Source organism: Callithrix jacchus, chromosome 3 (genome assembly GCF_049354715.1).
Source record: "Callithrix jacchus isolate 240 chromosome 3, calJac240_pri, whole genome shotgun sequence".
In the NCBI taxonomy this organism is placed as follows: Eukaryota; Metazoa; Chordata; class Mammalia; order Primates; family Cebidae; genus Callithrix; species Callithrix jacchus.
The window spans coordinates 189,705,961-189,724,253 of NC_133504.1; the positions used below are offsets into that span (position 1 = coordinate 189,705,961).

At 52.9% G+C, this 18,293-nt stretch overlaps 1 protein-coding gene across 10 annotated transcripts in view; it reads right to left on the minus strand.

Annotated features, from left to right (window-relative positions):
- The window catches only part of RGS12 (regulator of G protein signaling 12), a 170,127-nt gene that overhangs the window by 20,580 nt on the left and 131,254 nt on the right, over positions 1-18,293 (minus strand). For all 10 annotated transcript variants that reach the window (XM_035294238.3, XM_078367649.1, XM_054253530.2 and 7 more), the window contains 9 exons: positions 12,299-12,468; positions 11,705-11,797; positions 10,737-10,880; positions 9,819-9,998; positions 9,383-9,536; positions 6,265-6,341; positions 1,871-2,065; positions 1,466-1,539; positions 858-984 (listed from right to left, as the gene is read on the minus strand). In XM_035294238.3, the coding sequence (XP_035150129.3) occupies positions 858-984; positions 1,466-1,539; positions 1,871-2,065; positions 6,265-6,341; positions 9,383-9,536; positions 9,819-9,998; positions 10,737-10,880; positions 11,705-11,797; positions 12,299-12,468 (1,214 nt within the window). The remainder of the gene's footprint in view (positions 1-857; positions 985-1,465; positions 1,540-1,870; positions 2,066-6,264; positions 6,342-9,382; positions 9,537-9,818; positions 9,999-10,736; positions 10,881-11,704; positions 11,798-12,298; positions 12,469-18,293) is intronic.

Genomic DNA, 18,293 nt, shown 5'->3' on the forward strand with positions numbered 1-18,293 from the left:
GGATCTCCAGAGCCGGCCACAGGGGCACACTGGAAGCCAGGCCGGGTCTGTCTCTGACCAGCAGATTTCCAGACTCCAGGAGGGACCCCACAGTGCAGGGAAGAGGCTTCAGGTTACCCTCGGAGCTGGTATCTGTAAATAATTTAATAGGCTCTTCTCATTCACTTCAAAGTGAATACATTGAATACATCTGAGTGCAGTTTCAGGGAAAATTAATATCCTGAAAATACTTGAAATCACTGCTCTAATGAAGTTGACAAGGGAAGAAGGCAAGGCAGACACTGTGCCCTAAACCCCCATGCTCCGGAGCACACCCAGTGAGGCCCAGCTCTCCCTGTCTCTCGTGGCCCACCCGGTGCCTGCTGCACCACCCCAGGCGGGGTTTTCTTTCCTAACCCCATTCACAACATAACGACACGGGCTGAAAACATCAGCTGCGTTCTGGAATCTAAAGCGCAGGTGAGAATCAGGACATGCACACATGATCGTGCACTTGGACCACCAGCACAATGCTCGTGCCCAGCAGGTGCAGTGGGGGCGGGGCCATCTGCACGCCGTTATCTGATCACATTTGCCAGTGGTCGCGGATATTCCAGGGTTGGTTGGTTTGTTTCTCATTTTGGCCTTCCTGGAGCAAAACCACATCTCAAATATCAATTATTTTTGGAAAGAAACAATGATGGCTTCCACTGCCCAGAACCAGAACTGCAGATGGCAGAGGCTGTGTCCTCTCCTCTAGGGGACAACCAGATCAGGGGAAGACATCACTTCCTGGTGTGTCCTCTTCAGCGAACAACACAGAGGCTGCCAAAGGGAACAGACAGTTCCCACAGTGCCGACGCCAATGCAGTACTCACCAGCCTCACCAGCAGGCCACCGAGGTCCAGCCCATACTTGGCCACCACGGGCCGCAGCACCTCCGTGACGGGCTTGGTGGGCTTGGCCTTGAGTCCCACTGACCGGTTAATCGGTACTAGATCCAGCCTGGTGGGGGATGGAAAAATTCACTACAAACTCATGTCAGCCCTCATTAGGAGCTCAGTCTCACAAGCAGAACTATAGCACAGGCCCAGGCCGCCCTCAACCCCCAGCTGGTCAGTAAGTGGATGGTCAGTAAGCTGGTCTCCACATGGAAAATGCCAGGCCAAGCCAGGGCTGTGGCCTCCTCCTCCCACGACAGCCTGGTTACCTGCCCCTCCCTCTCTGCATCTTAGGGGGCTGTGCTCACCAGGCCAGGGCAGCCCCTGTTCACGAGGCTGGAGGGAGAGGGCCCCTCTCACCCCTCGGCTTGCAGAGGGCTGCCTAATGTGGACCTCCACCCCCTGCCCCACCGACACCCCATCATAGCCCAGCATGGAGCATCAGTAAGGTACCACAGGCTACCCACTAAGCGCAGAGACCAGCAGGTAGTGGGCACCCGGGTGGGCTCTGGGAACCTCAGGTGATAACAGCATCTTCCTCTCACCGAAACAAGGTGCGCTTTTCTAGACGCAGGTCCCTTGACTCCAGGATGCTACTGTCTTGGTGCAGCACGAGAGGCTGGGGAACAAAGGACCAGAATCAACATGGGCACAGCAGGCAGCCCCTGAAAGGCAGAACATTGTGCCCCAGGTGCACAGCTGTGCAGAGCAAAAGACCAGCTTCAGAAATAGCTATCCAAAGAAAGTGATCACTCTTTCCACACCAACCTAGCACCCACATGCAAAGTGTTCCCAGCAGAGAGTTCAGTTCAGATCACCCGGCCTCCACCCCAGGCACTGCTGAAATGAGGAGCAGAGGAGGGGCAGCGGGAGGACTCTAGCAAAGCCAAGGGACAAGCAGTGGGCAGGCCATGGCCTAAGGGCAGCATGAAGGTCAGGCGGGTCAGTACCTTGTCCCCGCCCACCAGGAAGAGGTCCGCGGCCGCCCCGTTGATGCCATGCCGCTCACAGAGTCCGGACAGGATCTCTTTGATGGAGAAGCCTGCCTTGACAGCTACCACACAGGATGTCCCATCCGGGAGGTGAATGCAGCAGTGCTTGGTAGCCTTGTCCTTCTCGGGCGCCAGGGTCCTGCAGGCCTCCGACTGGGGAGCAGGAAGACAAATAGCCGTGCAGGTGCCAGCGTCACGGGGGTGCGGGGTGCCTCCCAGGGCAGCCCAGACCCAAGCTGCTCGTACTGGGGAGGCTAGCGCCCTCACCTGTAGCTCCTGGGGCACCTCCTGGGGCAGCCCAGGCTCAGGCTGCTTGTACTGGGGAGCTGGTGCCCTGCCACCGTCCCACCCACAGCTCCACAGGTGCACATCTCTCAGGCTCAGTCCACACTGCCTAAGGTGTTGGGTGTTGGGAGAACAGTTATCGTTCTCTCAGCTCTGGGCCTCACCGGCCATCAAGCTCAAGACAGCATGGGCCCTTACGTGGCTCTGCTCAGCAGGCAGATCCGGTTCTCCACCCAGAAGCAGAGCCGTCCTGTGTGGACCACTCCCTCCTGGGGCTCTGGGTTCCAGCCCCCGTCCTCTGTCTACACAGCTCCCATGCACAGCGTTCTGATGGAAACCTCACCTGGAATGTTAGTTCTCACTGCCTTCTGGCAGTCTGAGGTCTCTTCTCCCAGAGCATGACTTCAGGAAACTAGTTTGTGCAGTGGCAGTCTGGCTGCACAAATGGTCCCAACCATCTCCTTCCCTGTGTCCATACCCCTCACAATATACCTTTGTGGCTCCTCCCATGAAGAGGTGGAGTCAGCCCCAGCCCAGACCCGGGTGGGCAGAATGAGCAGCTCTAAGCCTGGGCCTCCAGGGCCATCCTGCTCTGCTCACTGTCAGGGTCCCTGAGATGGCTGTGGGACGGGGTGAGCTGGCCCGCTGAGTGAGGCAAATGAGGGGTCCTGTCGGTGCTCCTGCCCCAGCCAAGGGCCAAGAAGGGCCAGCTATGCAACTGAGGGCCTCTGGGACCAGCCAGCTGGCTCATGTGCCAGGTAACCAGAAACACACGGTAAGACTGGCCAGAATGGGCAGAACCACCAAGCTGACCCAGAGACACAGCACAATAATGATCTTTTTTTGTTTTGTTTTGTTAAAGAAAGGAAGAGAAAGAGAAAGGAGGGAGAGAGAACAAGAGTCTTGCTCTATTGCCCAGGCTGGAATGCAATCTAGAAATAGGTATTAAAAGCCTCTTTTATGCCGATAAGTGTACTTAACAGCGGAGACAGGAAGGAATAAGGGAAGAAAATAACAAGCAGCCAACCGATATTTCATTTAAGTCTGTGAAATGCTGTGCAAATGCTGAGGAGTGATTTACTTCCAATTATGTGGTCACTTTCAAAATAGGTGTAATCTGATACTGAGAAAAATGTATGTTCTGTGGACCTGGGGTGAAGAACTCTATAAATATTCACTGAGTTTACTTGTTCCAGGTCTGAGTTCTAATCATAGATGTCCCTGTTAATGTTCTATCTTGTTGATCCGTCAAATATTAACAACGTGGTGTCAAAGTCTCCCACTATTATTTTGCGGGAGTCCAAGTCTCTTTATAAGTCATTGAAAACTTGTCTTATGTATCTGGGTGCTCCTATATTGGGTGCAGATATATTTATGATCATTGACTCCTGTTGTTGCATTGATCCTTTTATCATTATGTAATGTCCTTCTTTGTTTCTTTTAGTCTTTGTTACTATTAAAGTCTATTTTGTTAGAGACGAAAGTTACAACTCCTGTCATTTTTTGTTTTTTTTGTGTTTTTTCTGGCTCTCCATTTGATTGGTAAGTCTTTCACCAACGCTTTGTTTTGAGTCTTTGTGTGTCCTTGCTTATGAGATGGATCTGGATACAGCGTACCAATGGGTTTTGACTTTTTACTCAATTTGCCTGTCTGTGTCTTTGATTGGGGCATTTAATCCATTTAAATTCAGGATTAATATTGATATTTGTGAGTTTAACATTGTCATTTAATGCTGGCTGGCTATTTTGCCTATTAGTTGATATAAATACTTCATTATGGAGATACTCTTTAACTTTTGGTAAGTTTTTGGGATGACTGATACTGGTTGTTCCTTTCTGTGTGTAATGCTTCTTTCAGAAGCTCTTGTAAAGCAGGTCTGGTGGTGGTGAAATCTCTGAGTGCTTGCTTGTTTGTGAAAACTTTTATTTTTCCTTCATTTATGAAGCTTAGTTTGGCTGGATATGAGATTCTGGGTTGAAAATTCTTTTCTTTGAGGATATTGAATATTGACCCCCACTCTCTTCTAGTTTATAGGGTTTCTGCTGAGAGATCTGCTGTGAGTCTGATAGGCTTCCCTTTGTGGGTAACCTGACCTTTCTCTCTAGCTGCCCTTAGAATTTTCTCTTTTATTTCAACCCTGGTGAATCTAACGATTATGTGCCTTGGGGTTGCTCTACTTGAGGAATATCTTTGTGGTGGTCTCTGTATTACCTGGAGTTGAGTATTGTCCCACCTTACTAGGTCAGGAAAGTTTTCCTGAATAATATCCTGAAGAATACTTTCCAGCTTGGATTCATTCTCTTATGACATTCAGGTACACCTATCAAACGTAAATTAGGTCTTTTCACATAGTCCCATATTTCTTGGAAACTTAGCTCATTCCTTTTTACTCTTTCTTCTCTAATCTTGTCTTCTCGTTTCATTTCACTAAGTTGGTCTTCGACCTCTGATATCCTTTCTTCTGCTTGATCAATTCAAGTGTTAAAACCTGTGCATACTTCTCAGAGTTCTCATATAGTATTCTTCAGTTCAATTAATTCACTTATATTCCTCTCTAAATTGTCTATTCTCGTTAGGATTTCGTCAAACGTTTTTTCAAAGTTCTTAGTTTCTTTATATTGGGCTAGAACATGTTCTTTTAACTCACAGAAGTTTCTTATTATCCACCTTCTGAAGCCTAATTCTGTTAATGGAATGCACTCGTTCTCCATCAGGCCTTGTTCCCTTGTTGATGAGGAACTGTGATCCTCTGTAGAGGGAGAGGCATTCTGGTTTTGAGTATTCTCAGCCTTTTTATGCTGGTTTCTTCCCATCATTGTAAATTTATCCACCTGTCGTCTTTGTAATTACCGACTTTCAAATTAGGTCTCTGAGTGAACGTCCAACTTGTTGATTCCCAATGCCGGAATCTGAGCAACCCACTGAGCCGGCTAAAACAGCGGCATTAAGATTCAAGGTGCTTTTCTGCCCAGGAATCTCCGGTCTGGCTTCCTTGTTGAGTCCCTTTTTCAACCAGTTGAATAGGTGACTCTGCCTTCCCAGAGCTCCAAACGTCGACCAAAAAGGGACCTAGTCCCATTTACTCTGCACCAAGAACCACCAAGCCGGGGCACCAGCAAAACCATCATGCCAGCCACAAGAGTCACATTGGTGACCCGTGGGGCTCCTCTGCTGGGAATCTCCTGCTCCGGGAGCAACAAAAATTCGTCTGAAAGTGTGGCGTCCTCTTGTTCTTTGCGCTTTCACTGGGAGCTACGATCCTGAGCTGCTAGTAATCAGCCATCTTGGATCTCTCCCCCTTGTTTTTAACAATAGTAATCATTTTAAGCCTCTGAGTGTGCGGGTAGGAGGTATTAGGCAGCAGGAGCTGAAACTTGGTAAATCCTTATAGCTTCCAGTGTTATTTGGAACGACTGAAGATAAATTATATTCTATATTAATTACTGCTGGAAAATTTCAAATGACTAGGATGCTGGCAACCCGTGAGGTTTTCCAAAATTCCTATCAAACAAAATCTAACTAGCTCATGAGTCCTGCCTGTACCCACTCATCTCCCTCAACTGCTGGACACTGGGGCCAGGACAAGCACCAGCCAAGTAGTGAGCAGGCGTGAGAGAGAGTGCAGGCCAGACAAGTGGCCCGGAGACAGAGGCACAAAGCCTGCAGCGCGAGAGTGGATGGGATCTCACACGGGGAGGTAGGAGCGCCTGCTCACAAAGCCTCTACTTATTCCTAGTGGGAGTTCAAGATATCTTCATTAAATCACAACAAGAGGATTTAAGAAATAAACCCAAAGATACTTTTACTTCCCTCCCTTGTGTAAGTCATAGTTTTTGTGCCATCTCAGGAACCCTAGGCTGGGGGACCGCAAGGCTGGGGCCTGATGAGGCCCTGGGCCAGCCCTGCACTTTGCCACGGCACCTGGGCTAGCACCTGAGCCTCATACCCTAGCTTTACAGAATGAATGCTGGGTTTTGTAAACACGGGTTTCCATGTGAGGGAGGTCAGCAATCAGCTGCTGGGGGCAGCCCTGAGGCCTGAGGGACAAGAGGAGACAGTGACTCACCAGGTCCAGGCTCCCCGAAGAGGACACAGAGCCCTCGGACTCTCGGCGACACAGGCCTCCATTGGCATGCAGGGGGTCTTAACAGGGAAAACACAGTGACTCATGTCAATCAGAGCCCCATCTATTTGGTCACATCTCCCAACCCTCTGACCCCTTAAAGCTAAACAGATGGAGAGACGCCAGGAAGCCCCTCCCAAGCACCGCCTCGCCTTGCCTGGCAGAGATGAGTCACATGTGTCTTCCTAACCCTGGAAGCCAGTCAGGGGTCAATGCGGCTCTTCCCACCATGCAGCAGAGATGCCACCCTCTGCCCTGTCCACTGACACATCCTGGCTCCAAAACGTGCTTGGCTTATGGCAGGTGCCCAACCAGTGACATTAGTACGTGCCGCTACACAACACGGATGCAGGTGCATGTCCCGGCCAGGCCTCTCCTCCGTTTGATCTGGAGTTTTCATCCCCAGGTGTAGTCTCCGGGCCTAACTGCAAACCCCTCACTGTGGCAGCAGCCAGCGCTCTCAGTGGGATGTGGCCTCCGACCCACTCAGTGCAGGTCCTTTTCCTCTGACATCCTGACGTGAACCATAATCAAGCATCAATTGTCACCAACCTCAACTAAATATATTCTTAGGCTAAGCTACAAATCATGAAAATTCTGACACAGAAAGGACTTTTAAATCAGAACCGGCTGTCAAACCATGCCGCCGCACATGGCCTCTGGGGCCTGAGCAGGGAAAAGAAGGCAGCTCCCAGACCCACTGGCCTCTAGCCTGCAGCCACCCTCCATAACAACAGATGCCTAGGCCAAATCCTGGGCCAAGACCACAATGTGTTAGTTCTGGGGAGTGCCTGCAGTCAGGGTTTTATTTTTTGGTTCGCTTTGTGTTTTTTAGAGACAAAGCCCCACCGTGTCCCTCAGGCTGGAGTGCAGTGGCAGGACCGTAGCTCACTGCAGCCTCCAACTCCTGGCCCAAGCACTCGTCTTCCTACCTCAGCCTCCCCAATAGCTAGGACTCCAGGTGCACCGCCACACTTGGCCAATTTTTAAAATTTTTTCTGTAGAGATGAGTGTCTTGCTATGTTGCCTAGACTGGTGTTGAACTCCTAGGCTCAGCTCATCTCCACATCTAGGACTCCCAAAGCACTGGAATTTAAAGGTATGAGCCACCATGCCCCACTGCTATCAAGATTTCAGGGTTTTTTTTTTTTTTTTTTTTTGAGACAGAGTCTTGCTCTGTTGCCCAAGCTGGAGTGTAGTTCTCAGCTAACTGCAACCTCTGCCTCCCAGGTTCAAGCGATTCTCATGCTTCAGCATTCTAAGTAGCTGAGACTACAGGTCCCCACCACCACACCCAGCTACTTTTTTCTTTTTTTTTTTTTTTTGAGACGGAGTCTCAGTCTGTTGCCCAGCCTGGAGTGCAGTGGCACGATCTTGGCTCCCGCAATCCCAACCTCCACCTCCTGAGTTCAAGTGATTCGCCTGCCTCAACCTCCCGAGTGCTGGGATTACAGGCACGCACCATCACATCTGGCTAATTTCGTTATTTTTAGTAGAAACAGGGTTTTGTCAGGCTGGCCAGGGTGGTCTTGAACTTCTGACCCCAGGTGATCTGCCCACCTCAGTCTCCCGAAGTGCTGGGATTACAGGCATGAGCCACCGCACCTGCCCTTTTTTTTTTTTGTATTTTTAGTAGAGCCTTAACATGTTGCCCAGGCTTGTCTCTAACTCCAGAGCTCAGGCAATCCGCCTGCCTCAGGCCCCCAAAGTGATGGGATTACAGGTGTGAGCCACCGCACCCGGCCCTATCAGGGTTATAAAAGCCCTTTTCAGATCCGCCAGGTGGGGGACAGGGGAAAGTGTCTGGAGCGAACACTCCCCCGTCTCCCAGGTACTCGGGAGAAGGCCCCGTCTAATAAGACAGTGTTCGTCTCCCAGGTGGCGTCCCACAAAGATGAACTCTACTACTCCCAGCTGCCTTTGCTTGGAGAAGGGCAGCTCGCAGCATGGCCTGGAGCTCAGGGCTGCCCCAGCCAAGCCCATGCCCTCGCCAGTGTCTCCCTCCATGCCCCGGGCACAACGCTGCCCCATGCAGGTGGGGAGCAGCCATGCACCAAGGGCTCGGCAAGGACAGCAGGCACAGGAGCCGCAGCGGGGGAGCGCAGAGCACCCCGCTCACCTGCCTCCGCCAGGGCTGTACCAGCTGTGCCAGCACAATCAAGTCACTGCCTGATTTAAATTTGGAGACCACCGGCTTAGCACCAGCCCCTACCTTCAGGAAGGACACTCATTCCTGAAAACTAATCCCTTTCTCAAAAATTTCTAGAGAAGAAAATCTTCCCAGCTTTCCCCTGTGTGCTTTTCAGCACCTGGTACAGAATGGCCTCATCTTTGCCAGCCTTCAGCATGGGCATCTCCATGACCTCTTCCCTGCCACCCACCAATACCAGCAGGCTAGCATCTAGAGCTCAGCCAGGAGCCACCAAGCGCCCTGCGGCCCCACTCCTGGTGCCCTGGGAGCCATCTGTCTGCCTAACTTATGTTACAGGGAGTCTCAGACATGCACAAGAGAAAAAAGGGACACAGCATCCAGAACGGGCAGCCCCCGATATCCAACACCAAACAACCTTAACTTGAAAAGTGCTCGCTACTCCAGCTACACTACTACACTCCAGAACACCACACACGTGTAAAAGGACACAGACACAGACAGCTACCTAGGAAAAAGCCCTTGAGAGAACTGAGCTGCCGTCAGGGTAGACACCCAATAGCACATTTGTGTGTTCCTGTTTTCACTGGGTTGTATTTTCCAAATTTTCCACCAGAAGCACCTGTTCCTTTTATAGTGAAAAGCAGGAGAGGACACAGATGTCAGCCACCACTGTGGGGGAAAGTCCTGAGGTGGGAATAGGCTGGAGCGTACAGAGCCCCTTTCTCAGGGAGACTCTGGTGCGGCCCTGCCGCCCTCTGGCTGGCTGACAGTCACGTCCCTAGGCACAGCGGCATTTCTTATTCGCTCAGACAGCCTTCCTCAACCTGCCGGCCGGGCCCAGAGCAGCAGCCTGGGTGGGGACGCGGCTGGCTGGCCTGGACATCACAGCCCAAGGGCCACCCCACAAACCGTCTGCGTGGTCCCCGGGCTCTCTCTTCTTCTGGGACCTCCCAGTGCTCCTGGTCCGCGACCACAAGAAAAATGCGCCTTTCCGCTTCTTCTCGCTGTCCTCATCTCCCAGCTCTTCGTTCAGGGATCGCCCGGATTTGGATTTTCCATTTAACTGTCATCAAATGGAAACCTTGGTTAATACGCTGTGAAGTTATTTTACTATTACCTAAGTGCGAAGGAGGTGATGCTGAGCTGTAACACAAGCACTGTACGGGACGGCACCGATGCTCCTGCGGGTCTGAGTGTAGTCCTGACAGGACCACAGAAACAGCAGCTGGAACCTTCCAGCCACTGGTGAGGAAGCCGACAGGGCCTCTCTTTACCTCCCGCAGAACAGCTCTCAGCTGATGACACACAACCCACAGGGGTGTGAGGCCAGCCTCGGGGAGGTCACCTTTTTTGGCGTGGACACACTGGAGTGCTCTGAAACGAGGCTGTGCTTGGAAGCCGGGCTGCTGGGCACCTGCTGCGAGTCTGGAAGTGCTCGGCCCTCCACTTCTGCCAGGATGCACTCCTGGTACAGTGGGGACTTCAGAAAGCGAGTGTAGCTATCAAACTTCATGAGATTGAAGATCTGGGGAGGAGACGTAAGGCAGGACAATCACAGGGGGACCCAGACCCGCGGCCACAGGTTCAGGGCTGCATGGCAACCTGCAGGCCACCACTAGCCCAGTTCCAAAAGACATCATTTCAGCCCACTTTCCCTGCCAGCCCTAAGGGTACTACAGAGTTATTTACAGTGTGCCTTCGAATCTGAGCCTTCTATCTCATCAAAAACCAGCCTTTTTCACTCTTAAAATTAGTGAATTCTGACAACTTACAGAGGCCAGCAGCGTGACCAGACTCCGGAGAACTTTTACTTTGTTAAATATGATTAAAACCAAAAGAGACTGAGATCTAACAGCACACTGCCTTGAAAATGCCACCCTACGCTTCTGCGAACATCACCCATGTGCTGCAGCGACATGCAGAGGCACGGCTCGAACAGCGTGGGGCCTCGTGCCCATTACCACAGTGAAGTCCCGACCTGCAAAACCGCAAATGTGATACACCATCACCATGAAGGTGTCATTTCACACAGATGCACATGCACAGTGTGAGCAGCCAGCTTGCTGCAGACAGGCACAGCGTGCTTCAAGACTTCTTACTTCATGGCTCTGCTGAGACCTCCACTTCCTGTCTGCGTTTCTCCACCCACATCTGTGACACTCTCAAGACACTGACCTGCCTGGGACATGTGTTCTTTGAAGGTGGACCACATACGCCGAGCCTTAGCCTGGGCTCCCCACAAGCTCCCGTGGCCTGGGGTTACCTGGAGCTGCTGCTCCTTGAACATGTCCGGGTGAGGTGCACGGAGGACATCGTCTGCTAGCTGGGCCTGGCTGTCGATGTTGACCGGGGTGGTGGCTTTGCTGCACAGAAACTTACTGAAAATCTCCCGGGCCCTGTAGGAAAGCTGACAGGAAAGGTGCCTGAGCAGCCCTGGACAGCTTCCTCTCCCCGAGCCAGTGCTGCATGCCAAGGCCCAACACCCCCAGGCACGACAGATGTGTTCTCATGGCCCCAGGAAATACCTCTTGCTTGAATAAATGACAGCGCAGCCAGAATGCAGCAGCACTGAATGGGCTCCCCCATGACTGTTTAAACAGGTACTGAAAGTGCCCCAAAGGCCTGGGCTAGCCCAGCAGCAGCTGTGCAGAGGCAATACTGCTGTGTGTCTTAGAGGTGAGGGCGCAGGAGAACCGCCCGCTTGGAGCATCGCAAGCAGATGAAAGTGGCCCCAGAGCCGGGAAGCCAGGCCACAGGCCGACGGAGAAAACAGCAGCCAGACCAGAGCCGGGAAGCCAGGCCACAGGCCGACTGAGAAAACAGCAGCCAGACCAGGCCGAAGCATCCTCCCAGGCTTCTCCCGCACCTCCCACCAGGCGCAGGAGGAGCAGCTATGAAACCTGTGGCCTGGGATGCTCTCCTGCCTCAGATTTTCTTTCAAATTCCCCTAAATACACATTCCTTCCTCTGAATTCCAACACACTGAAAGACAACCCATCTGCCAGTGAAAGCTGTGGCTGAGGGCGTTTATACAAACCATGTTTCGGCAAAATTAAATATCACGTATATTTAAAAATTTATTCTGAAAAAGAAATGATTTTTTTCAAGCCATGTGAAAATATTTAACATCCATTTTCCAACGCTCTAGATACTTACTCAGTGCGCACTAAGCCAGCCTGGAATGAGACCACGCTGCTCTCCCACAGCCCCTGCTTCCCAGTGTGGACTTACCTCTTTTTTGTCATGTGCAGGAACATGGTTGAAATATTCACAGGCCTGCCAGAACAAGATGTTTTCTTCACTGAACTCTTTCCTTAGAAAATCCTAAGAAAAACACCGTTCATTAACGTTGACACAGGGTCCTGCTTTCCTCTTACTTCCCTTCTACAGAAACCGTGGGGTCACAGGCTGCTTGGGGAGCTGCCTAAGTACCTAGGGAGAGAAACCACATTGCCGCCCAGCACTTTACAGAACCGCGCTGCTGCTTCCAGCTGTTTCCCCAAAACCAAAACATCTCTTTGAAGAGTTGGCAGCAGGCACCTGGCTCCTGAATGCACACAGGAAGCTCCAGTGTTGCAGGCTGCAGAGAGACCCGGCAGAGACCAAGAGGGCCAGGGACTCTCCCTGGGGCAGAACCAGGGGCAGGACTCAACCCACCCTCCTCTGGGCTCTTGAGAGGGCAGCAGTCCTGGGAGGGGAGACCTGTGCCACAGGGCTGCTCGGGGCCGGCAGGGTGCCGCTGTCTCTAGGGCAGGCCGCAGATCCTGCTCCACTGTCTCTGCACAGCACAGACTGTCCCACTGGCCCGGGCTCTTCCCTACTCACAGAGAAGTAGCGGACACCGAGAGGGTCCTGTAGCAGGCGCTCAAAGGACACAGCCCAGCTGGCGACCCTCCTCTCACGCAGGCGCCGGCAGCTCTGCACGCTGGGGAGGCTGGCATTACTGCTCAGGCTGTTGTTGCTCACGCAGTCCTTCAGGTCAGCGCCCGTCAACTCTGCGGGACCAGCACAGACAGCACCTGCACCCCGGCCCTCCGCCCCAGCCCAGCGTGCGCTCTGCCCACCCATGGGAGGCCCCGGGACACGCAGCAAGCTCTGTTCCCTCCAACACCCATTCAAACAGGCAGGGAATGAAACACAGACCCCCAACCTGTGTGTCTCCACACGTGTGTGTGTGAGCACACAAACATTCACATGTGCATGCTCACACAACACCCTTGCACACACACTCACACGTGCACACTCGGCCGAACACAGTCACAGGGTTGAACAGGAAAAGCAACTAACCTTACACAAAAACATGAGCACACACAGGGCACTAAGACCATGCACAGCAGGGAGGCACTGCCCAAATGGACTGGGAGCAAAAGCAGCTGGGTGCTGTGGACTCCACGTGTGTTACTTCCTAACCTGGGGTGCCCTCAGGAGAGCGTGCAGAGTCTAAGGGGGACGAGGTTCACCTTCTGGATGCGAAGCCCACATACTCGTGACTGCACACTGCTCTGCATGTGGGCTCCTTCTCAACACTAAATGCTCAGGCAGTGTCCAGAGCTGGGCCCTCAGCCATGCATGTCAGCCTGGTAACTTATCTACAGGGGACCTGACGTGAGACACACACGTGCATAGCACGCACCCTAGGACACCAGCTCCTGCCTGACATGTCTGCAAAATGGCCCTCAATGGACTTTGGTTCCCAGCATCTCCTAAGCTCTTGAATAAAGACAAGGGAGGTGCCCTGGAAATCCCCATTCATCACCCTTGTCCACCTGATTCGAGCAGTGTGGTGGGCACCCCTATCCCTGGGTGAGCAGCCTGGCCTCAGCCCAAGAGGAAGGGAGACTGCCCATTGTGAGCCCAGCCTCAAGGACCGCCACCCACTCTGCCAGAGCATGTGTCTCCTCTGTAAGCAAAGTGTGTCCCACAGGCGCTGTCCTTAGCCTCCAGCTGAGCCACGCCCTGCTGACCACAGATGAGGTGTGAGAGGGTGGCTGGCCACTAAACCTGTGCTGTTAGGAGGCCCTGGGCTTTGGGCTTGGTTTTCTGCTGCAGCTTTATGGAATGCAGCTGATTGACAGCAGCCTCACGGAACCTTCTCAGCAGCATCATAAAATATGCTGTTTCCCTCCTGTCCCTTCAGCAGCCTCCTACGGCACAGTGCGCAGGATAAGCTGCCCAGGATGGCACTGTCTCAAAATCGCGGCCACAGGACTGATCCCAGTGGATGAGTTAACTGGCTCCAGCTCCAGGCCAACAATTAAAATACATCTTGGTGGCTCATGCCTATAATCCCAGCACTTTGGGAGGCCTGAGGCAGGTGGATCACCTGAAGTCGGGAGTTCAAGGGCAGCCTGGCCAACATGGTGATCCCCATCTCTACTAACAAAAAATACAAAATTAGCCAGGCACGGTGGTGCATGCCTGTAATCCCAGCTTCTCGGGAGGCTGAGGCAGGAGAATTGTTTGAACCTGGGAGGCAGAGATTGTGGTGAGCCGAGATCGCACCATTGCACTCCAGCGTGGGAAACAGGGCTGAAACTCCATCTCGAAAATAAATAAATAAAACACATCTCACTAGCAGCAACCAGGAAGGGGGTCAGTGAGGTGGCTTTGACGCCTCTCTGGCAAAAACAACCCTAAACCTTGTAGATTAAGCCCAGTCTGCAGATGTGCTCTAGGCAACAGGCAGAGGCCTGGCCAGAGGGCTTCCAAGGAAGCCACAGTGTGGACCTTGCTAATCTAGAGAAAAGTGGACCCCTCGGGGCCAGAAGAGCAAACCAGGGATTTGACCCAACAGCGTCCTTGGTGGTCAGCAAGGCAGCCAGAGGCCATGCTTGGCAGGATCATCCAAAGCGCAAAGAGCATTTAGATTAAGAAAGAAAAAGCCAAAGAGTAATCAAATACGTTCAACTACTACAGAAACAAATTAAAATAAGGCTGAAAGGAAGTTCTCGGATAGGATAGAAACGCGCAGTGTGAATGCTTCCTTGAATCCACCATGCTGTAGATCTACCATCTGTGAGGTAAAATGTGTGATCGCAGAGGCCTCCAGCAGGCACCGAAGGCTCAAAGGCCTGCGCTGGGGCTGGTGCGGAAGCCCTGGCTCCGAGCTGCGGTGGGAGGTGCGAATGCACCATGAGAGGACGCACACTGAGCGCCAGTGTGCTCACACTCGGGACAGGGCAGCCAAGCCAGGAGTGCTGGGACCAAGGACAGAAGGACAGGGGCTATGTGAGGCTCCCTCTGTACCCAGCATCTCTGTCACCATGTCTACAGAACCATCTGTAAATGCCTTGCTTAAAGAATCCCAACATCCAAAACTTCCCACGTGGCAAGCACCCCCTTCTGCATGTAAGTCAGGTGTGAAACTCTCATGCATACACTCATTTGAACACCCACTCTCTCTGGGGCAGGGGTCCTGGGAGGAGGCCCACTCTCTGTGCTTGCCTAGTGTCCTATCACCAGGGGACGGGGGGCAAAACATCATAGGCAGGAATTCTCTCTAAACGGACATATCACACCGATACTTGCCTATGGGTGTCTTGTTAGCACTACACAGTGGAGCGTGAAGCTCCTGTGGAAAACTACGCGGGAAATGAGGGGAACAAATGAGACAAGCAACAGGGCCAGGCCGACCTAACACGAGGGCACACACAGACCCCAATCCCAAACACACAGGGCCAGGCCAACCTAACACAAGGGCACACACAGACCCCAATCCCAAACACACAGGGCCAGGCCGACCTAACACGTGAGCACGCACAGACCCCAATCCCAAACACACAGGGCCAGGCCGACCTAACACGAGGGCACACACAGACCCCAATCCCAAACACACAGGGCCAGGCCAACCTAACACAAGGGCACACACAGACCCCAATCCCAAACACACAGGGCCAGGCCGACCTAACACGTGAGCACGCACAGACCCCAATCCCAAACACGCAGGGCCAGGCTGACCTAACACATGAGCACACACAGACCCCAATCCCAAACACACAGGGCCAGGCCGACCTAACACGAGGGCACGCACAGACCCCAATCCCAAACACGCAGGGCCAGGCTGACCTAACACATGAGCACACACAGACCCCAATCCCAAGCATGCATGGGACAAAATCAGTGTCACCCGCAGGACACAACAGAGTACAGAAACAGACCCTGAGCGTCTCGGTCATGATCAGGGTAGTGGGTGGGACGTGGAGGAAGATGATCTCTGAAACCAATCTAGTTGGATCTCTTCCTTCCAGCACACACTGAATCAAAGATTTAAATGTAAATTAGAGAAATACCAGAAGAAAATGTGGGATAATTTTTCAAAACATTGGAGTGAGGAAAGCCTCCAGAAGGAAGACGTGAATCCTGAGCCACGAAGACAGCATTGATACGGTGCACGGCACAGAGGCACAAATCTCGATAGGGAGAAGCACCACAGCCAAGTCCACAGACAGGAAACTGGGGCACAGGTGGTGAGCAGGCTCCCTTTCTACATCACAGCACCCACACTCCAAGAAGTAAATCATCAACAAACCGAAAGGAAAAGAGAGGTCCAGGCAACCAGCAAGTAGGAGAAGGCACCGGGACACTCACACGCGTGCCGGCTTCACCACAGGATGCCGGCCATGAGCCGAGGCCTCAAGCAGTATGCAGCCGTCCTCCTGGCCAAGATCATGGTGTCAGTGACGTCTGAGCCAAGAAGCACCTCCTGCACTGCTGGGAGGAGCAAACACGGATCGAGCCCTCTGATGACACTGATCAAAATATAAAGTATAAATGCCCAGAACCAGCTCCTGTTGCTGGGGTGTACTTGGTCATTGGCCACAGGGAAGGTGCAGGATGTCCAGCCCAGTGCTGGGAGATGGCAGACCAGAGATGGCTGGACGTCCCTGGGCACAGAACATGAATGGCATGCCCTGCCTCAGAAACAGGCTCAGGTGCCGGTCCCGCTCTGTGTCCATTCCAGCACACGGGCACACACTACCTATTTAAAAATACGATCAGGCAGGCTGGACGCCGTGGCTCATGTCTATAATCCCACCTCTTTGGGAAGCCAAGGCGGGAGGATCACTCAAGGCCAAGAGTTTGAGCAACATAGCAAAACCCTGTCTCTACAGAAAATGAATATAAGTTAAAAATTAGCTGGACATAGTGGTGCACACTGGTGATCCCAGCTACTCCAGAGGATGGCTTGAGCCCAGATTTCCAGGCAGCCATGTCACTAACCGTGCTATATTTTATGCTGACAAATGAGGCAATCCTCATGAATGAAGTATCTGCATTCTGAGCACCATGATGTTTTTCCAGCTTTTTTTCCTGAGACAAGAGAGGCTGGCTAAGAACTGAGAGGGAAATAGAAGTTAACTGGCCTCCAGGTAGCAAGGGAGAGCCTCCATGCCTGGACAAGCCATGCTGAGCGGGACAGAGCAGCAGGGGGCCCGCACCGAGCAGCACCAAGTTTACTCTGCGGGACAGTGATGAGCAAGGGACAGCAGGGTCCCTCTGGTGGCCTGGAGAGTGGCCTGGGGAGGCCTAGGGGAGGCCCAGCTGAGGGGCTGTGGGGGCCAGGACGGGAAGACAGGGGAGGCAGAGAGGAAGCTGCCCCACTGCACGCTGTGGCCAGCACAGCTCCACCCTCCATGGGTGCTGATGCTTTTGCTCCTCAAAAAAAAGGTGTTTCAATTCCAGCACACGAGCACAGTGACGCCAGCCTCCCTTGCTGCCAGTGGAGGGGGATGGGCCTCTCCCTGGTACCACGCAGACGTCCCACACAAGCCCCCAGGCCCACCTCCCCTGTTCCCTGGCCGCCCCCTAGGCCTTGCCACCTCCCTCTACTCACCGATCTGAGCTCAAGCCCACCTCCCTCAGCAGTGGGGCCAGACACCCACAGGGTGTTCCCGGTTCAAGTGCCGGTGTGCTGTGGTGTTAACGAATACATGACTGTCGACTGAATATAAACTTTGAGGGAAACATAACTGGTATATCGACTAACCTCATTTTCAAAAGCTTTAGCAGATACTAATTATTTTCTAAGACTCAGAAATCGATAACTGACTCTTTAAAAGTCTAATCAAGAAAGAAATGTGAATGTATTTTAAACAGCAAATGATGACCCATCTGGTGTGCTGGGCTTCACTGTGCCAGCTGTGCCTGCCCAGTGAATCTGCATTCCCTCCCAGGCATGCCCCTGCTCCTGCCCTTCGGGTCCTGCAGAGGGTTTCCTATACAGAAACCCACAGGGCAGACCCTCCTGAGAGGGCACGGCCTCGAACATAGCGGAGCATGGCAGAGAGCAGACGCAGGCACAGCCTGGGGGCAGTGTGCGCCTTGAATCCTCTCCTGGGCCTGCCCCAGCTCCAGGACCCACTCCAGTGAGAGTTGCGTTAGCTGCAAATAAACCATTTCCAAGGATGGGACAGAGGTTCCAGTCAGTCTGTGCTCTCCTCTGGTATTACAAAGACAGGAGGCGTGGCCTTGCCAGCTGCTCCCGGCACTGCTGGAGATGACAGCCCGCCCCTTCACACAGTCTCATTTTGTATCTTTGTGCTGACACAGCGACTGCTCCAGCAATTCCTCTGTGGTGTAGGCCACAGCAAGGGGGGCCTCCACTCAAGCAAGGAGGCCTGGAGAGTGGAGGAAGCGGGCACATTACCTGGAGGAGCCAGAAAGAGAAGGCTCTAGGCTACAGCCCTGGCTGCCCACGCCACCCCCGCCTAAGGATCAGGGCACAAAACTCATGACCCAGATCCTCAACTTCCCAAGGGCACGCACGAACAGGACCTGCCAGACACACGGGCCTTCCTGAGTCCACTCACTGAGTCCACCC